Source organism: Gopherus evgoodei, chromosome 6 (genome assembly GCF_007399415.2).
Source record: "Gopherus evgoodei ecotype Sinaloan lineage chromosome 6, rGopEvg1_v1.p, whole genome shotgun sequence".
Classification (NCBI taxonomy): Eukaryota; Metazoa; Chordata; order Testudines; family Testudinidae; genus Gopherus; species Gopherus evgoodei.
The window spans coordinates 37078778-37098532 of NC_044327.1; the positions used below are offsets into that span (position 1 = coordinate 37078778).

Consider the following 19755-nt stretch of genomic DNA (forward strand, 5'->3'; position numbering starts at 1 on the left):
AAGACATGGATACAGACAGGGATAATGTCAAAAAATTTCAAACATGTGTCCTCATGAAACTCGCTGTACAAGATTGTCCTCACAAATTTTCACCTTGAATCTGGGCCTGTAGACTACAAAAGCCTATGATGACGGCCAAGCTACCAGACTAGGGCTAAACCAATCAGTCACCTCTTTTAGCTACCATAAGAAGATGATAAAGAGGAATTCTCACACACAAATAATTCCTTAGTCAACTAGACGTAAAACTATAAAGACACTAAATGTAACAGTTCTCTACTTTTCAACACTTGATCTAGCAGCAGCCGCTAGTAGTGGTTTATTTATATAATCAGCTGATCTGAGGGGACACGTTCATCACTGTCTAACCTTGTGCCATCAGAATTGATATATTTTTATTTAATATTATGAACATTTTATAAGTCTTGTATGACAACATCTAGATCAGTTAACAAAAAAATTTTTTTTACCAAATCACGTCTCTTATTTGCTTTAAGTTGCAGTTCTAAGCTGAGCGAGTGTATCACGTATTGGTCCAATAGGGATGCGCATAAAAATAATGTGCAAAACTTATCAAATGCCAAAACCATTGAGCTTGAGGCCCAGGCCAAATAGCGCACCCCACCCCCACCCCGGATTGGCCCTGAATCTTACATCTACAGTAACACACTTCTAATGAAATATGCAGTAAGTCTATACTTTTCTTTCAGTTTAAAAAGAGTAGGTTTAAAATTCTAACTAAGAAATGAATATTTACCAGTGGTTGGAAAAACTTAGGTGGGATCATTTTTCATCTGAGAATGCATTTCCACTGAAAATGAAACATTTTACAAAACTCTATTCATTTTGTGGAAATTTTATTTGAAGAAAAAGTGGGAGAAGCAAGAGTTCCAACCATGCTGATAACATTCCTTTTCAATATTTTTTGTTTCAGAACTTTCCCATTTTTTTCTATTAGAAGAAAATAGTTAAAATCAAAATGTTTTGATCTGAAATTACCCTTTTGGGAACTCTTTCATGGGAAATTATGAAAACGTTGGGTTTTCTGAATAGTAACAAGGCCAAATCTCAAAATCCTTTGTGATATGGGCTTTCCATCCTCTGCGCAGCTCTAAAAAGAACATTGTCTCTGAACCAGAGCTGTTCACTGGTAGCAGTGTGGTTTTTGTGGGTCACGTGCACTCTCTCAATATTGTATGGTTTAGTATTTAGTCTGAATTTTTTTTAAAATATAAATTGTCAACTTTCCTTTTGCAGATGCACTTATTTCAGCAATTCAAGATGACATTGAAGAGGCTAATAGAAAACTAGACTTGCCAGAACACCTGAAACTCAAAGAAGACAACTTCTTCCACATGCCAGAAAGCAAACTAGTAAATGGCCATTAAACAAGATCATTTGTACAGTTATTTGTATTATACTCTTGTCTTTGGTCTGCTCTCATTAGTATTCAGCTGTTTTACCTGGTTAGTTAAGTGAAATGTGTGGATGAACAAAACACGGTGAAACAGTACAGCTGTGTTAGGTTTCTTTGTTTTAACTACTGTATTATTAAATCTGTTGTGCAAGGGAGGTAGAAATTAATGTTTTTTTCTTAAAAATCAGTATGTTAAATTGTTCACAGGTCTGATCATATGAAACACAAAACCAAAGTTACTAGTGTCTTTTTTTGTCTGTTAATGGTGTGTGCATATTGGTTACAGACAAAAGACCATGTGGAAACATTTGTTTGTGATGAGATTAGAGTGGACAGTCATTTCTGCTTTCAGTTTTTGTATTTTCCTTGTCTGGACTTCAGCTGCTAATTTAAAAAATACCAATAGTGATCATGCTACAAGTTTGTCTGTGATGTGGAAAACATCGGTAGCAAGAATTAGCATACTGTAGAGAATATATTTTTGATATATTTTATTAGGCATATATTACACTTGAAACTGGCATTAACTGAAATTATTTATTATAATTTTATTTGAAGAGATTATCACTAGAGTAAAATAATTGCACTGTCTTCCATTTTAGTGACATGCTCCCTATTTTAAGGGTTGCCTGAATCCAAAAATGGATGCTTCGGTTTATTTAAAACAGTACACACAAATCCCATTATGCCAAATTACGGGTTGACTGATTTCATTTTGGAATAACAGCTCACTAGATCTAAAGTAATTTAAAGACACTAGATTTTATGTTACTAAATTAAAATTTTGTAACTCTGATATTGCAAAGCCAATTCAAAGCAGTCCTTAGTGCAAGAGATCCTCAAATGATGAGGAGCCACTATAGCAAGACCTGTGGCCTTGTAGCCTCTAGGATGGGAGAGGGGACCGGAGCAACTGAGTGTTGGCTATTGACAGCTGCTGCAATGGTGCTTTAGGGGCTGTTGCAGCTGGACATAACTGAGAGCAACACTGAGACTGCTATCTCTGTGGACAAAACCCACCCCAGTTGACTTGAGGACTGGGAAGTTAAGACACTTTTATGTCCTACCCCTTCCTTGGGTCCTGCACCAAATGCAGCTTGCGTGGCGCCGATGGTGAAGCACGCTATCAATCGCTATGTGGAAAAGAAACCAAAGCCAGTTTTGGGACACTGTGTGAAAAGGATAAATTCAAAGTGTAAACATTTCAGTAAAAAGTAAATACTTAATTATGGTTTCTCTTGCCATACAAGACATAAACATGCAGACAAATGCCATATTATCTAAACTGTGGTTGTACTCCAAGCAGATTCTATAAAAATGGGATTCTGTATTTCTGGTCTGATTCCAGATCAAATCTGCTTCTCTTACAAGTATGTGATTTTGTCCCGTCTAGCTACTAGCCACGCAAATTCATTCTGGAGTCTCAACCTGGCGGTTTTGCATTCCTGATCCTGGGCTGCTCTTTGGGCCTAGAATGATGCTTCACACGTTAGTGTGCTGAGGACCTGTAATAGACAACTGTCACCCAGCACTGCCCTGTGCACCGCAACGTTGTCCAGAATCTCTGCAATGCTGTGTGCTGTAACCCTGCTTTGACACACCCCACCCCCAGCATGCCTTTCATTTCAGGGCTTATGCGGTCCTCAGATGTCAGACTTAGAGCTGTCGTCTTCAGTTCCTGTGATGAAAATCCTTACTTCTCTGAATACGGGCTTCTAGGTTCCCTTTGTCGTACTCTGGCTCTCTCATGCAGTGTAAAGAGACCAGAGCAGTTGTGAGAATCTTGCCATGAGAATGAAGTTGAATTCTTTGATTTGCATATCACCGATTAGAGAGATTGCAACTGGAACTTAACAGTCCTGTTGATATGAAAGAGAGAAAAGAATCTAAATCAGCTGAGGAAGAAGAGCAATAGTGCTTGATCTGGTCCTAGTTATCTTTTCAGAGTGTACACTGAAAATTCTTGACATAACTGCTGTCTGGGATTTTCCAAAGTTTCAGAATTTCTCGTTTGTCTTCTGTTCAAAGTTGGGAGAAAACTCAGTCATATGCGGTAGAAAATACTGTTTAAAAAGAATAGTTAATGTGAGTGGCATTTTACTATATGACTCGGTGTAAGATGTCTTTTTATACTCTGCACAACAATTCAGAGTTGTAAGTTGGAAGGAAGGGTAACTGCTAGGGATAAATTTTAATTCAAATGGAGTGAAGGGAGGATTTTCTTACATGAAGATGTCCAGTGAATTCTGATACTTCACATTCCCCCTTTACTGGGGGAACAAAGTAGCAGTTATATATACTGTTAAGAAAAAGGGGCCGTATTGAAAAGTAAATTTGTTAATTTAGAGTTTTAAAACTATTGTGGCATTTATAAACTTTTTGCCAATGATTTCATGTGTCAGTTGAGGAATTGTATACCATTTTAGGAAGTAAAGGTGCCTTAATATATTTGAGTACAATTGTTCATAATCAGTAATGAACACTAATGTCCAAGAGTCATTTCACAATGTATAATCATTGCACTGAGCAGAGAGAACTTGAACTGCTAATAATTTAAGACAACTGGAAGTGAGACAGAAGTATAGTTATAGTGAGCTGGTTCATACAGAGTAGTGTTGAGGTTGGTGTTATGAGAGCAAAAACGTGTCTCAGAATCTCTCTCTGCCCTTATGTACTTGCTGGATATAGTTACTTAAGTTTGTTACAACTTAGTACAACAGAAGCTTTATGAACAGTTATATTTTTGTACTATATACTAATGTAAAAGTAAAATCTTGTATTTGCTTATTCTGCTGTTACATCTGAGCTAACTTGAGGGGAAAACAAAACAAAACTAGCTGGGTAACAGATATTCCTGTTTGTCTCATGTTTTAGGATGAAAAGTCTTGCTTGGTATACATTTTTACAATATTGTTCGGCATGTTCTGAAAACATTGTCAACTGTTCACTATTTATGCTGCTTGTTCACTTGCCTTTCTTTCAGCTTCTTCAATGAAAACTTTGTTTGGTGGTTTTCACTTTCAATTTCCCAGTGCTGAAATAGTTGGGTTACAAACATTGCAAGGGAAATGGCTTTTTAAAAATGTTGTTTTTTAGAATTTTAAAAGAACCATCAAAATACTTTTTTCTCACAGTTTACATTTTGGGCCAAATACAAGTTAGTGTCTTTTTGAAATCTACTGCTATCTTTGAATAAACGTATGTCTAGTCTAGGGACCAGTCAATATAAATTTTTTTCAAAAGGAAAAAAACTGAACAGTAGCTTTTAGGTAGGATAAAATTGGTATTGTTAGTTCAGTGCAAAATGTGTACACTTTTGGCAGATGTTGAAAACGTTGAATAAAGTGCAATAACTTTGCTTGATTCTTTCTGCCTGACTTAAGTTAATAACTAACAATTGTTTATGTAGTGAGTGTTCAACATTGAGAACCACTGGTTACTGGTAATTTCTAGTATGGATATATATAAAATCAGCTAGTTAAAGCTGGGTTTTGTATTACCTCAGTTGACTCCTTTGCGGACAGCAGACTTCACTCTTGTCATGAAAGTGCCCTACCTGCTTTTTGTGTTGAGGGCAATGAGATTGTACAAAAAGAAGAGAAATCCTGTTCACACTGATTAAAAATGAAGTTGTACATATGGAGATTGGTACAGCTACCTTGCTAACTGTAGACCCATGTGTCTGAGCTTTGGAATCTTGTACCAGAAGTTTTATTAAAATTCCATACTGTTCTTCAAGAGTCCCTGCAGACTCCACAACAACATGTGAAGTCACCTTTTATTAGCAAGTCTTCCTACTATTTGGCAAATTATATATCTTCACCTTCTATCCATCCCTATCATCGTAAATTCTTAGGACTAGGTTTTATTTATTCACAGAATTTCTACTGTTGAGCACTTATTGCCATGTTGTATACCTAACACTACTCACCTGAAGCTATTATTACTTCCTGGATAGTATTTCCACAAGATAGATTTTTAATGAAAACCTAGTAAAAATTCACTTGGTCGAATCTTACTCTTTTTCATATTGATGTAAATCAACATTGATTTTTGCTGTTTCTTTTTTAAATGGATGACAACACTGGCTCTTTCACTAGTGAAAACTTAATTACAACATTTTTTTCTCCAGATTGCTAGATAATATCAATAGTTAATCCTTCCTTAATTTTTTTAAATCATTGCCTACTACAGTAGTGCCCTGTCTGGGGACTGTACATTCTATTGATAGAGAGCCCTTTTAAAACCAGAGACTATCCTTGACTTTCAGTGATGCTTTCTAGTGTCCGCCACATTTACCATCTAGTTCTGATTTTTTTTAAATAATGTTCAAAGATGTCTGTCTGAAATTTAGAACTAATAAGACAAAACATGGCTGTGGTGATCAGCATCCTGTTGCAAAACACCCCCCTCACCCCACTACAAAACTTCCTCCCCTCAAGCTCCTGTTGACACCATTTATCAAGTATTCACCCCTACAATCAGTTCCCTCCTCAACAAAACCAGTCCCCCTCCACAAAATCAATTCTCTCCCACCTTGTAAAACAATTCATTTCTTCCATCTCACTGATTTTGTGTTGAGTGAGTATCTTCTTCCAGGAGCTCTTAGAACTCAGCCTTCTCCTCACAGCAGCCTGTCCCACCTCAACCAAAAGCACTGCTCTTGTGGAAATGAGGAAGGCATCTCTTGCTGCTTCTCTGCTGGCCAGGCCTGGCCCAGCTCTGCTTCTGCAGCTCCAGTCTCATAGTAACTGTAAGCAGCTCTTCATGCTGCTTTTTATGCCTTCTTTCCTGCCTTGCAGCAACTGGAAGAATAGATCTCCATGGCAGTCAAGAGATACAGATTAAAAACTTTAATAGCCATAGAGCCATAGATGGCAAGTCAAGCTGGATGCAGAAGGGCAAAAGCCAAACACTAGGCAGGTCTGTACCCTAAGCACAATGTAGAGGTTAAGGCCTAGATTTTTCAAAGGTATTTAGGTGCCTAATTCCAATGGGGTATATTTAGGCACCTAAAGATTAGGCAGATCTATACCTCCAATGGGAGTTAGGTGCTTAAATACCTTTGAAGATCTGGCCCTCAACCTCTACATTGTGTTTACAGTGCAGACTCTCTTTAGAATTAGATGCCTAAATATATCCCATTGGAGTTAGGCATTTAAATATCTTTGAGGTTCTGGGGATAAGTGACATGCCCAAAGCCACAGAAACAGTGCAGACTAGAACCAAAAGTAGAACTCAAAGGTTTCTGGTTCTCAGAGGTGTATTAAAACTACTGTGATTTTGATATCTATTCAAAAATATGGTCATACCTAATGGACCAGTGCGTTGCACATTTTTAGTTTAAAACAAAGCCCTTTTTAAGTTACAGGAGTTCAAAAAGAAATATTGTGCAAGATGTTTCCATTCGTTGGTCATTTGGGTAGTTTTGAACACACCAGCCTTTCTTCATGCTGGAACTGAAAGCCTATAGGCTGGTCAGTTCATACATTTTTTTTACAGTAATTTTAAGCGTACTAGGGACTGCTTAAAATAAGCCTTTGAAATTTGATAAGGGCAGTTTCAGGTTAAAGCATATTCTTACAGCCAATTTTATACAAACCACTACTAAAATAAGAGTATTGTTAAATGAGAGGGTGTGAACAGGAAACTGTTTGAATAGTTGTTTTTCTCAGTATGGCCTTTCAAATATTATGTTTTCACTGTTTTTTCTTATTCTAGCCTTTTTTGTTTTGAGAACTTTTACCAACAATGAGCTTTTACTTAGTGATTTGTCAAATCTTTATCTTCAAAGTCCCTTATTGTTACATCTTTTCCTATAATTATAGATCACTGATTTATGTTGGGCAATATGTTAAATGGTTTTAACCCTTCCCCTTGTCTGCAAGTAAGGGTTTGTAATGAAAAGGGCTGAAGGCCAAATTTTCAAAGCAGGGGACAATAAATACATAGACAACAGCCCACTTTTGTGTTACAAATTCAGATGTGTAATTAATCAGCATGTGCATCTCCAACACCCCACTTTGACAATGAGGATTTAAATAATTAGAACCCAGTACAAGATTGTCGTTGACTTCAGTAGGCATTGGACTGGGTTTTGTGGGAGTGGGAAATGGTGGAAGTAGGAAAGATACCTGAACTAATGATTTTTTCCCTTTAATAAAGTGAATGGGCTGTTGATTTGACAATCATAACTTCAGCCAGAATTTAATATACTACCTAAATCAAATGTTTAACTGTGGTTGCTAGGCATAACATGTAGGTGATAGTACTTACGTAAAGTGTTCCATGGCATATTTTATATGGCATTTATGTAGCATCAGATATGCATAAATAGGGGAAAGGCAGGTGTTCCCTAGTCTGAGTTAGGTGGGTACATTTCACTTGGCTCTAAATTTCCTCCTGTAGGGAAGATCTATGGTAATTGTCATCCATTGGGACTACACACCTAGTGGCCCAGAGAAAATTTAAAATACATGAGTGCACCCTGAGGGAGCGAAATGGGCTCTGTAGAGGCATTTCTTTAACCAGCCAATAAATGACAGTAATAAGAATATTGGAAATATACTGAAAGTCAGCTTCCTTCAGGTCATCACAAGTATTTCTAAAACTCTCTGCTCAGTGTTAACCAAAAATACTCAAGTGTAAACACCAATTGTGTATTGTAAGAAGACAAGGACTCTTAAATGCATTACCTAGGTTTTTATATGGCATCCCTTACGATAGTATCTGAGTTCCTCACAAACATTAATGAATTAACAATCCCAAGCGATACAGAAGTATTAGCCCTGATTTACAGATGGGGACCTGAGCCTGAGAAAGTAAGTGATTTGCCCACAATCACATAGGAACTTTGTAGCAAAGTGCAGCATTGAGCACAGGTCTCTTAAGGTCTAATGTCCACAGTTCTAGCCAAAAGTCCATGTTACTAGTGAATAACAGCCTTCTCGGCATGCTTTTGTACAAAGATTCAGTTTATTCTTTCACAACAAAGGAACCAGGTTTAGCAACTTCTCAGATAATGCAATAAATTATACAATCTAAAATGATGAAAAAAATCATCCATTGTTTCATTTTACAGTGCAGTGTTGATTACTCCCTTTCGTATTATCTGAACATCCAAAGCCATTTTTGATAGATATGAAAAGTGGGATTAACAAATCTTTTGTTTCATGTCTGTTCTGTGACAGTTCTCTGTAATCTCGAGATTTTTCCACGTACGTATTTCTAGACTAAGCACTCCTTTGTACTAAATCCAAATAAGTCTGTACAAAATGAAACATTGCTTAAAATGCATACTCACTAAGATAAAAATGAATCAAGAGTTAATTTCAGATATATTTTTATCTTTTTTTTTTTCATTCAAGCCATAGCTACAATAATACATTCTACTTGGAATAGGGTCAGAGTGACCTCAAATTTTATCTAAAACTGAATGTCAGAAATATTACATCTTTGAGGAAATGCACTTAAAGGTTATAGAAATGTGTCATACTTTGGGGCATACCAGTGCTTTGGATAATACCATGAAAGGAAAAGAGAGTAAAATATGCAAAATCACATTATAATATGAACTACAGTACAAACTTTAATCACACAGAAATAAACAATTAAGTGACATCCTATCCCAGGGACATCTATCATGTAGATAAATATGTCTGTCTTGTTTATATCAGTATATTTTTAAAAGTGATTGGCAAGTGCTAGTTTGATACCTGTGTCTGTTTTATATACCTATGCACTTACAGATAATACTAGAAAATATTTTATTTCCACACATGAGTATACAGAAAAAGAATCTTTTAGCCAACCCATTTCTTGAGTGCTGCTTCTTGAAAGACCCATCAAAGATTTATAAAATGTTTTGGAAACAAAAGTTTAGAAACAACTCTGCTTTCACAATATGTATAGCTAAAAATCCCTTTTTCTCAGAATTACCGTGAACATAAATTTCTGCTTGAGCCCAGTCATGCAGAGAAAAAAATATTTTATATCCCCTATAACCTAACTAAATTGATTTAATGTAATGAGAAAGGCAGCAAAGAGGAAAAATACACAAATTAATAAAAAATTATCTAAATGAATAACTTTCATCATCATATTCCAGTTCATCTTCCTCCTCATCCTCCAGAAGTCCATATTTAAATTTACGATAGACTGTGCCATCCTGGCTCATATATACAATATCATCATCGTCATCTTCATCTTCTTTATCCCGGTCTTTATACTCAATCACTTGATCATCTTGATAGCTGGTGCTCTCATGGTGGTTGCTCTTGTAAGAAGAGAGAGGTTTTGAATGATCTGTCAGCTTCTGGTACCCACCTTTGTGTACTGTCTGGGCTTTGGCTCGTGATCTTCTCCAGATGAATACAATGGCTCCAATGCAGAGGATCAGCAAAATGGAGGTAGCAACAAAGAAAGCAGTTTTCCCTTTGCTTTGAGTTGGTAGGTTCAGAATGGTCTGTAATACACATTCATCTGCAAGTTAAAGATAACCAAAAAAATGTGAATAACATGACATACTTAAAGTGGAGACTTTGTTTTAAGTGAAAGTTTATGTATTCTGTCTAATAGAACATTTAAACCCACTAACAATTTAAATGTGTTGGACCAAATTTACCTCTGGGGTAAAGCATTGTAGCTACTCAAAGTAGCTACAGTGGAGTTACACCAGGGGTGAGTTTGACTTGAATTTAAAATGCATGCCTCAATTTGCTACCTATTTGCACAAGCATTTCCCATTCAACCAGATCATGAAACACTATGAGAAGACTTGGAAGCTGTCTGCTGGGATCTGACCCTTTAAAATAGCAGCAGTGAGTGAGAGTATCTAGCTATGGTGTATTGGAAATGCATTTGTATGCAGCAAAGTCCTGCAATGATAATTCTGCAGCTCAGAAGAAAATCAGTTTAAGAAACAAAACAAACACCCAACAGACCACAAGGTCATTAAATACCAACATTTCTCTTCATCTCAGTCCTACCTTGTGTTTCACTGCAGTCGCAGCACTCCTGGGTTTCTGTGAGATTAGAGCCATCACAGCACTGGACACAGCGGCCCTCATCTAGGTAGAGTTTCATGTTAGCTGGACACACAGTGCAGTTGAGAGGTCCAGGCCCTTTACACTCTACACAGGTATCATGGCATTTTTCACATTCTGATTGGTCTCTCTGGGGACACAGAACACAATCAAACCACATTTGCTTTCCTTTTCTATTTCAGCACGGAGATGACAATCCTATGCTGTTGTACTCTAAGGGGACAGACTCTGGTCCCTTGGATATCAACAGCGAAATTTGTTGGGACAAGGATTTAGTCATAGTGTTTAGGTCGGGTGGGCAAACTTTTTGGCCTGAGGGCCACATCTGGGTATGGAAATTGTAGGGTGGGCCATGAATGCTCATGAAATTGGGGGTTGGGTTCAGGATGGGGTGAAGGCTTTGTAATGGGTCCAGAAATGAGGAGTTCAGTGGTGGGAGAGGGCTCCAGGTTGGAGCAGGCAGTTGGGGTGTGTGTGGAGGGGTGAGGGCTCTGGCTGGGGGTGTAGGCTCTGGGGTGGGGCTGGGGATGAGAGTTTGGGGTGCAGGAGGGTGCTCTGGGCTGGGATCAGGGGTTTGGAGGGCAGGTGGGGGATATGGGCTGGGGCAGGGTATTGGGGTGTGGGAGGGCGTCACAGGTACAGGCTCCAGGCAGTGCTTACCTCAAGCAGCTCCCAGAAGCAGCGGCATGTCCCCCCTTCGCCTCCTACACTGAGGTGCAACCAGGCACCTGCAGGCTGCCCTGTCCACAGACGCCACCCCTGAAGCTCCCATTGGCTGTGGTTCCCACTGCTTCCGGGAGCCGCATGAAGCCACAGCATGCAAGGAGCAGGGCAAATCCCCGACCCTGCTCCCCAACTGGAGTGCCGGAGTGGGGCAAGCACCAGACCCTGCTCCCTGGCGGGACCTTGAGGGCCAGATTAAAATGTCTGAAGGATTGGATGCCGTCCCTGGCCTTAGTTTGCCCACCTGTGGTTTAGGTGATGGCCACCATCTTGGCTGATACACCAAGGAATGAATGGGGAACCTCCAGAACTAAAAGCATGAGCTACTGCATCTTGAGCTAAAGAGCCAAGGCACTGTAAGTGGGAGCTGTAACAACTCATCCTCTGTGAATTGACACAGAGCAGGAGCTGTAACACATGGAAGCTACAGTGGATTCCATATAGTTTCTTGGTGAGCGGCACACATCTCTGTAATTTCTTCTGTCATCAGCAGTAACAAAAACGACACTGAAAACGAGGCCCCACAGTAATGTAAAACTCTGGAGTATTTTTAAAATGTAAGCCTCCATTCTTGAAGCCTAATGCAGCTCAATTCCCTTAATAGTTACATTAAATGCGACAATCAGCAAATAACCACATGGCCTAGCTCATTTCATTGACATGGCAAATGCTTCAGAGCTGGGTCCCTATGGCTGGTGTTACAATGACTGGAGAAAAGGAGTATTTTCCCTTTTATCCCTCTTCCTTACCATCTGCTAGCTCATGGGGGACAGATCCTGTGAAGTGCTGAATGCCATTGGCAGCTAAGGCATTAGCCAGCACCTCATCGGAGGCACTCAGTTACACACAGATCAGACTCAGTCACAGCATAGCTCTGAAACTTACTTAGAATGTAAGTTTAATGGGGTAGGGACCATCTTTGTTCTGTACTTGTACAGTGCCTAGCACAATGGGACCTGGGTCTATGGGGCTCCTAGTCTCTACCACAATGCAAATAGTTAATAATAATTATTATTAATAATGACACAGCCTTGAAGGAAACTGCTCAGTAATACTGCTAGGATAATTGAGGTGGATAGAACAACTGGGAAAAGATAAAACAAAAAAGAAAATGTGAATTAAATCTGTCACCTCTGGAATCCTTTGGAAGTAAGGTAAGGAAATGCCTGTTCTAATGCCCAGCACCCATTCCCACACATCTCAACTATCCGCCATTATAGGGGTCATCTCTTATTTGATACCCTCTGTTTTGCACATACTCAGGCCCTGATTGTAGTCTGACTTAATCCTGTTTTACAAGGATAGAATTCCATTCATTTCAGAGAAGCATTTGGAGCCATGTCTTCTCTACCAAGAGGGGAATAAAAGTGACTTTTGAATTCTGCAACATCAAAGACTGTTTGCTCTGCTTTTCTCCTTTGGGTTTTCGAGTCTATTATTATGTAAATATTTCCTAGAGAAGATGCTTGTATATAGATAGTACCTCTGAGACTTTGTATTCTCCAGCAAAGCATTCAGAGTAGCAGATTCCACCTGCTAGATGGTAACTCCACACACAAGACGTACAGCTGAGAGCTCCCTTCCCTTTAAAGGAAAATAAAGCAACAGTTTAATATTGGAATATGAAAAGTTATCATCTTCCTTTGGAAACTATGCTAATCTGCTCCCACCAATGGCACAGGGCACTTGTTGTCATCAAGTATCAGTACTGAACATGCCTAGCATTAAGAAGTCTGCTTGAAAAGTGCCTGAGCCATAAATTAAGAGAAAAAAAATCTTGTGCTATTAGAATTTTGGGTGCTCAAAAATATTTCCAATGTATATTTTAAAGTTCATTAAATGCTAAAAGATTACTGAGAGAAACAAGTGGTGTGTGTGTGTGAAGGTCTATGTTTTATTGACGAAGAGCTCTGTGTTACTCGAAAGCTTGTCTCTTTCACCAACAGAGAAGTTGGTCCAGTAACAGATACTACCTCACTTATCTTGTCTCTCTCATATCCTGGGACTGACATGGCTATAACAACACCTCAAAAAAATATTACCGGATATGGCAAAAAGAGCGTGAGCCATTTTTCTATTAGTGATTGAGATGATTTGATGGATGTTATAATGTTTTGCTTCCTTCGACAAGCACTAACAGAACACTTTGTGTGCTTGGTTTGTACCACAGACAGTTTCATAGGCAAATACAAATGTTACATGTACATCTTGTGTGGCATATTGAAGTGGATGGTTTGACAAGATTAACGTGAAAATGGGGCTGTCCAATCAGACTTCAAACCATTCCCCTCACCCCCATTTCCATGGCCGTGTGAGAAAAGAAGAAAATAGAAATGGAAGAAGTGGATAAAGGAGTGAAATTAGTAGCATTGTCTCAATTAGTAAGGGCTAAATTGTCACATGGCCTAACATGGCCATACAGCCCCCTCTCCCAGTGCTGCTGGATTAGGGTTCCATGTGCAAGAAAGGGGCTATGCTGTTGCTCCAGCTCAGTAAGTGTGTGAATGGAGGGGAAAGTAGGGAGGGATCTGGGTAGAGCCATGGCTCTTCCCCCTCAAAGTGCCAATCAACAGAGCTTCACAGTTTTCCAGGCTGGAATAAATTATTTCCCCCCTCTAGCAAGTGGGGAGCAGGAGAAGAACCATGATTCTCCAACCATAGTTCCTCCCCAGTGCTGCTGGGGCAGCACCGCAATGTGACAACAGTTACTCACAGGCCATATGCTTTTTGTTTAGGAGGATTATTATTAACCAGTGGGCTCGCTCATATTCAATCTCTCCGGTTTTGTAACTACGGAGAAAAATGTGCCCAGTAGTATTAATGGCAAAACAAACACAAAATAATGTGTAGGAGGCAGATTGTAAATTATAACACCATTTCTGATTCCAAATCCAAGCAAAACATATTTCTGTTGATTGCAATAATTTGCCTGTACAACTATATTTTAATAGATATCAAATGGGATGTTTCATTCTAGGGTTGCTTTCACTTATTATTATATTGCAATTGACCATCTGCTTTCTTCAGTGCAAACCTTTATATAGTACATTCCGAGCTACAGTATAGCACCTGGTAACCATCATTTGATGTCATTCAGAGAAACAAGGAAACCATCTAAGTCCAAAGAGAATAACGCTGCCCAGCTCAAAATTGGTTACGGGATAACTTTTTTTGAAAATAAATAAGCAAGCACCGGGTTGGAATAGAATGGCATTAGTACAAAACAGATGGTGCCTCAAGGTGAACTTCAAAAAATATTTGACTGTATTTCAAAACACATTTTGTCCTACTACCCTTGAACCCTAAACTCTGTGCTCTTAGTTTGATTTATTTCATTCGCTGTCGATTTTCTGCCCCTTCCTTTGAGAATCATTCATCTCTGAGAACTTGGAACCCAGATTCTGAAATCCGGACTCACACAGGGTAGCGCATTCAATGGGACTATCGCTAGTCACAAAGTAAGGCAGTACTCAATGTGAATAAGGGAACCAGAATTTAGCCCCTTGGTTTCTTATCCCCTTACTGAGCTTGAGTAGTATCTCATTTTGTGAGTAGCTCCATTGATTTAAATGGGACTACACTGGAGTAAGTGCTGAGTCCAGCAATGAGCTTGTTTTACAGCACAATTATTAGTAGCCAACAGACTTCTAAAATCTGTCTAGTGATACTTTTGGCGAAGCAAGTACAGAATCATTAGAAAACTGTTCAACTCTCATAAATGAATATGTTTGCATAACATGTAAGTTACCTACTGCACAGCGTTACTAAAAACCTGAGCAGAGAGAGTTGGAGAGAGAAGATATAGATCATGTTTTAAAGCTCTTGTGGCAGAGAAGCAGATAATGTAGGATCTTACCTTCGCAGGAGCTGCAGGTAGGGTGGCATCTTTCACAGATGTTTGTATCACGATCCTCGTAATAATATTCAGGGCAAGAGGGGAGACATTCATTCTTGGAGCGAAGCAGGAAGTCATATGTATCACAGGACAGACAGTCTGTGGGCTGAGATCCCAAACACTCTTTACAGCTCTTGTGGCATCTCTCGCACAATCCAGTGGAATGGTTTGCATAATATCTGAAAGACGTTTTAGAAGAGGTGAAGGTATGAAAACGTTTATGTGGTCAGAAAAGATCCATTCTTCTTAGCTATTGCAAAGATTTGATTCTTGATTACTCTTTTCTTGCAAAACTGCACTCTTAATGGATGTATGGTGTTCCCTTTAATGCACATGTGCCATTTGGCCTCTGAGTTTAGCTAAAGAGCAGCACTTTCTAAAACAGTGGGGCAAATTCAGTCATGAAGTAAGCAGATGCGCCTATGGACTAGGACTCAGGAGATCTTCCTCCAGCATCTTTCCTTACTGGGGAAATCCTAAATTGTCCCTAGAGAGCAACCTTAATGTAGAGAAATAACATGAAAAACTTTCATCTAAAAAAAAGCAGAATTGAAGGCTACATGTTTAGCAAAGCTCTCTGTCCAATGTAGGTTTTAGCTATCCATTCTGGAGCCTTACCCCACTGTGCATACTTGTACACATCCCTTTTCTTGTTTGTACCAGCCCGATCTGCAGGTATGGCACTGCGTGTTGTGTTTTCCATAGCAAGTCTCACAGGTGCTGTGGCATGTGAAACATCGTCCCTCATCACTGTCAACATAATATCCATCAGGACACATTTTTACACAGGTTGTATCTGCAGAGGGAAAAATGCAGACTCAAGGATTATATACAATATCCTCTTTTCCCCTTTGAGACTAGATGACATATCCCATCTCAGATTCTATAACAGAGCCAGAAAGGGAGTGCCCTGATGTAGTAATTATTTTATGCCTTTTAGCTCTTATCTCTTCATTTGTCTGTCTCCATTTTCTCTGCCTAATATAGACTGTAAACTCTTCAGGGCAAGGACTGCATCTTTTTTTAATTCCTGAAAGATATCAAGAGATTATCATATATAATAATAATTAATAACCAACAGCATCTGCAATTTATATCAGAATATACAAAGGAAACAATAATCTTCAGGAAATTTTATCCCTCCATCTGCAGTGCCATTTATCTCTTGGTTTCCCTGCTTTTGATTTTAAATACCTAGCTCACAGTTTTGATACATATTTGGTCACATCTGTAGGATTTATTAGAATTTTGAGCCTTTATAACTCAAAGGCTTTAATCCCAGTGAATAATTGAGCAGCTTGGCTGCTGCTTTGTGTGATGGGAGAACACGCTTGCAGTCCTGCCAAATGTACCATGAATATCACAATGTTTCATTGAGATTTCAGAGGGAAATCAGCAGAACCTAATTCTGGAATGTAATGCTAGCACTGAGTCAGTTAATCATATGGGCTTCAACCTACCCAGTGTTAATTAGGGTGAAGGAGAACGACTAGTCACAAAGTGAAATAATCTTTCTTGTGTTGTATGTTTCAATACTCAGGTTACAGATAGGCAAGAGAAGATCTTTTCCTTACTAATATTATTTCTTTGATATTTTGTTTGCCACTTTCTGGACTACAGGTTGTCTGTCTAGCTATCTCAATCTAAGGGAGAAACAGTAATGAGCAAAATTATATTGTTCATTAGTAGTGGAAAGGGACCTGCACCAAACCCTCAAATCTGTACCCTCACAAACTTGCGGGTTCAAAATCTGGATTAACATCTGAACTTTCCAAAGCTCAAAGAATTGTGATTCAGTGTTTGAATTTGGTCCAGGGCTGGGAACTTGGCTTCAAGTCTGGATCTAGGATTGGGATCACAGGCTTTAGCTAATGCCCAACTCTATTACATCTCAATCATATTCTCACACTATGCTGACTACAAGCAAGAAAAATGTGTGCTTAAAATGGTATTTCTCTGCAAAATTATTTATTTTTGCCTTGAGACAAATTCACTAAATAAATAAACAAATATCAGGATTTGATCTTACAATAATGTTTCTCTAGTTTTGATACAGTGAGCTTACTTCTCTGGAGGAAATCTGGCCTTTGATGAACTTTGTAAATGTTCATTTTTGTTTGTTTTTTATGTGCAGCTATTCACTAAATACTAAATCCTGATGGACTTTCAGTATTCACCCAGTCCTTACTCAGGCAAACCAGTTTTCTGTTCTTTACTTCAAACATTAGTTTGCTTGAAATGCAATCCAACAGAGAATGAGCTATTGATCTGGGGACAATTTTTCAGCAAGTCTCCTTAACTATGTCTCTATATTTGTGAGTATATCTCTATTTCACACTCAGAACCTGCCAAGGCATTTGAACAAATCCACATTTGCATATATACATGAGTTTTATGTGCGCAAAATAGATGCATTTGCAAAATATGCAAATAGGGCTAAAGAACCCAGATGGTTCTTAATGTGATTTTCAAGTCACCCACTTGTAATCAAAGCTGTAGGAACAGACAGTTGAAAGCAAGCAGAGAGTAGGTAACAGAAAAGTTTTAGTTCTTTGTTAGCCATAAAGTGTCATGATGGTTAGAAGTTCTGCTTTGGGCCTCAAAGTTTGTCAGGCCCAAACCTAAATATCTGCCCAAACTCCAGGGCTGCTCTCATATGGCCAAGAGATTTTCTTGACTAGCTCCAAAGAATCAACTGGCATGGTTGCATTGTGGCACAAACACCTAAAAGCTATTTGCTATACCGGACTTGCAATGTTCAGACTGGCTTCAGCCTGTTGAAATATGGATCCCATAACCAACCATCTTGACATTTCATGAAAAGGAGCAATGGAAGTGCAACTTGAAGCACCATGATTAATGGGGATCTGCATATGTCACATATCTTCAAAGGAGAAGACAAAATAAAACCTGGCTGCAGGAGCAAGATACTTACTGAGAAGATGCCCATTTTTTGGACAGCTAAGACACTGATGTTCAGCAGGCCCCGTACAGCGAGAGCACCTCTTGTGACAAGGCTTACAGGTCTGAGTCTGCTCATCATGATACTCAGTGAGAGAACAATGCTTGGCTGTCACACAGTGACCCTGGCTATTCAGCACCATGCCCTCTTTACAGGTAAGGCAGGCACTGGAAGAGGAGCAAATCTGACATGTCCTGTCACACTCTGAAATGTACAAACAGCAAGTATTTCACCACTTTTTTTTTCATTTCAGATTCTTTTTAAGTAGTTTTAATTTGTCAAGTAGCTAACATAAACCCAGGGGCATATTTTCATTTGGGGAACTGGAGAAAGGTGTGTGTTTGTTTAAATATTATTTCCTATCCCATTCTCTCTATAGCCTAACAGTTTGCATTCTTTATTGACAGCCACTACATACTGAGCAGTGGTTTTCCCTGAACCATCTCCAGTGATGCTTGGTCTTTTTCCTGGATGGTGACATATAATTTAGAAACCAGTAATATGTATGAGTAGTTCTAATTATTACTTCCCATGTGCATTTCCTTGCACTTGTCAATAAATTTAATTTCCAACCATGTTGCCCATTCACCGAACTTTGTTGAGTCCCTCTGGGCTTTCTCACAGTCTTCTCTTGTTTGACTAGACTAAGTAACGTTGTGTCATTGGCACATTTTGCCACCTTGCTGTTCTCCTCTTTTTTGGGATCAATGGTAAATGTATTAAACGACACTTCCAGATCACTTTTAATACTATTCAAACAGTTCTACTTAAGACTGTTTCCATATTTTTTGGAAAAAAATAATACCTTGACAATCTTCAGTCTCTGTTTCATAGTAAGACCCTTCTGGGCATTCTTCAAAACACTCGCCATTGTACAAAACAAAGGACCTGCTGGCACACTCATTACAGTCATCCGAGTCAGGCCCATCACATTCTTTGCAGTCCTCATGGCAAGGAGAGCAACTCCTGGAGTCGGCATAAAAGCCAGAAGGGCAATCCGGCAGGCACTTCCCATTGTGCAAGAAAAACTGATCCATGCATACTAAGGAAAAAGAAAAGCATCTGTCTAAGCAAAAGAACAGCTTATTTTCTTTTACTGATAAAACCAACAAAAACTGAATATAGTACCTGCTGCATTACATCTAGGGATGAAAAAACTAGTTCAGAAAAATAATAAAAAACAAAAATTGTCCTAGAGCCTTTACTAAAATTCAGGCTATACCTAGATTGAACCTCTGCATGGAGATGGGCTTATGATGCAGAGTTACCTCTGAATTTAATTCCAAACTTCTCAAAAGTTCAGGGATATTTGGATCTAAACTTTTATTCAGCTCATTACTGAAATAGGGTCTGTCTGGAATATTTGCATCCAGATCTGAATTTCCCCAAAGGCTGGATGTGTTAGGATAGGGAGCTATGGGCTGAGCTGATCTCTACTTTTGGGTTTATTTTAACTTATTTTAACTATTTTAACCTTTTTGTTCATTACATTTCACTGTCACCCACTTTTACACTTTCAGGTTGACAGATAGTTGTTCAGTTTTACCAGCCCTTGAAATTCACACACCCATTCAAACTTTGGGATGAGCAGCCCAACTAAATAGAATCCCCAAAATTTTTGTGGTTCACTCATCATTAATTGCATGAACACTCAGTGGGCTTGATTCTCCACTGATCTGTATCTTGTGCAGCCATTTGCAGCTGTGTAATGTCA

General features: G+C 38.9%; 2 protein-coding genes across 3 annotated transcripts in view; one reads left to right on the plus strand and one right to left on the minus strand.

The window, feature by feature from the left end:
* The window catches only part of RFK (riboflavin kinase), a 29239-nt gene extending 24459 nt beyond the window's left edge, over positions 1-4780 (plus strand). The window contains exon 4 of the mRNA XM_030566788.1: positions 1258-4780. Coding sequence (XP_030422648.1) covers positions 1258-1388 — 131 coding nt within the window. The 3' untranslated portion in view covers positions 1389-4780. The remainder of the gene's footprint in view (positions 1-1257) is intronic.
* The window catches only part of PCSK5 (proprotein convertase subtilisin/kexin type 5), a 302119-nt gene continuing 284235 nt past the window's right edge, over positions 1872-19755 (minus strand). The window contains exons 31-37 of one of the 2 annotated variants that reach the window (XM_030566778.1): positions 18847-19083; positions 18015-18245; positions 15698-15875; positions 15041-15258; positions 12668-12768; positions 10405-10591; positions 1872-9898 (exon numbers count right to left, since the gene is read on the minus strand). In XM_030566778.1, the coding sequence (XP_030422638.1) occupies positions 9489-9898; positions 10405-10591; positions 12668-12768; positions 15041-15258; positions 15698-15875; positions 18015-18245; positions 18847-19083 (1562 nt within the window). In that variant the 3' untranslated portion in view covers positions 1872-9488. The remainder of the gene's footprint in view (positions 9899-10404; positions 10592-12667; positions 12769-15040; positions 15259-15697; positions 15876-18014; positions 18246-18846; positions 19084-19755) is intronic. The other variant, XM_030566779.1, reaches the window with a different exon arrangement.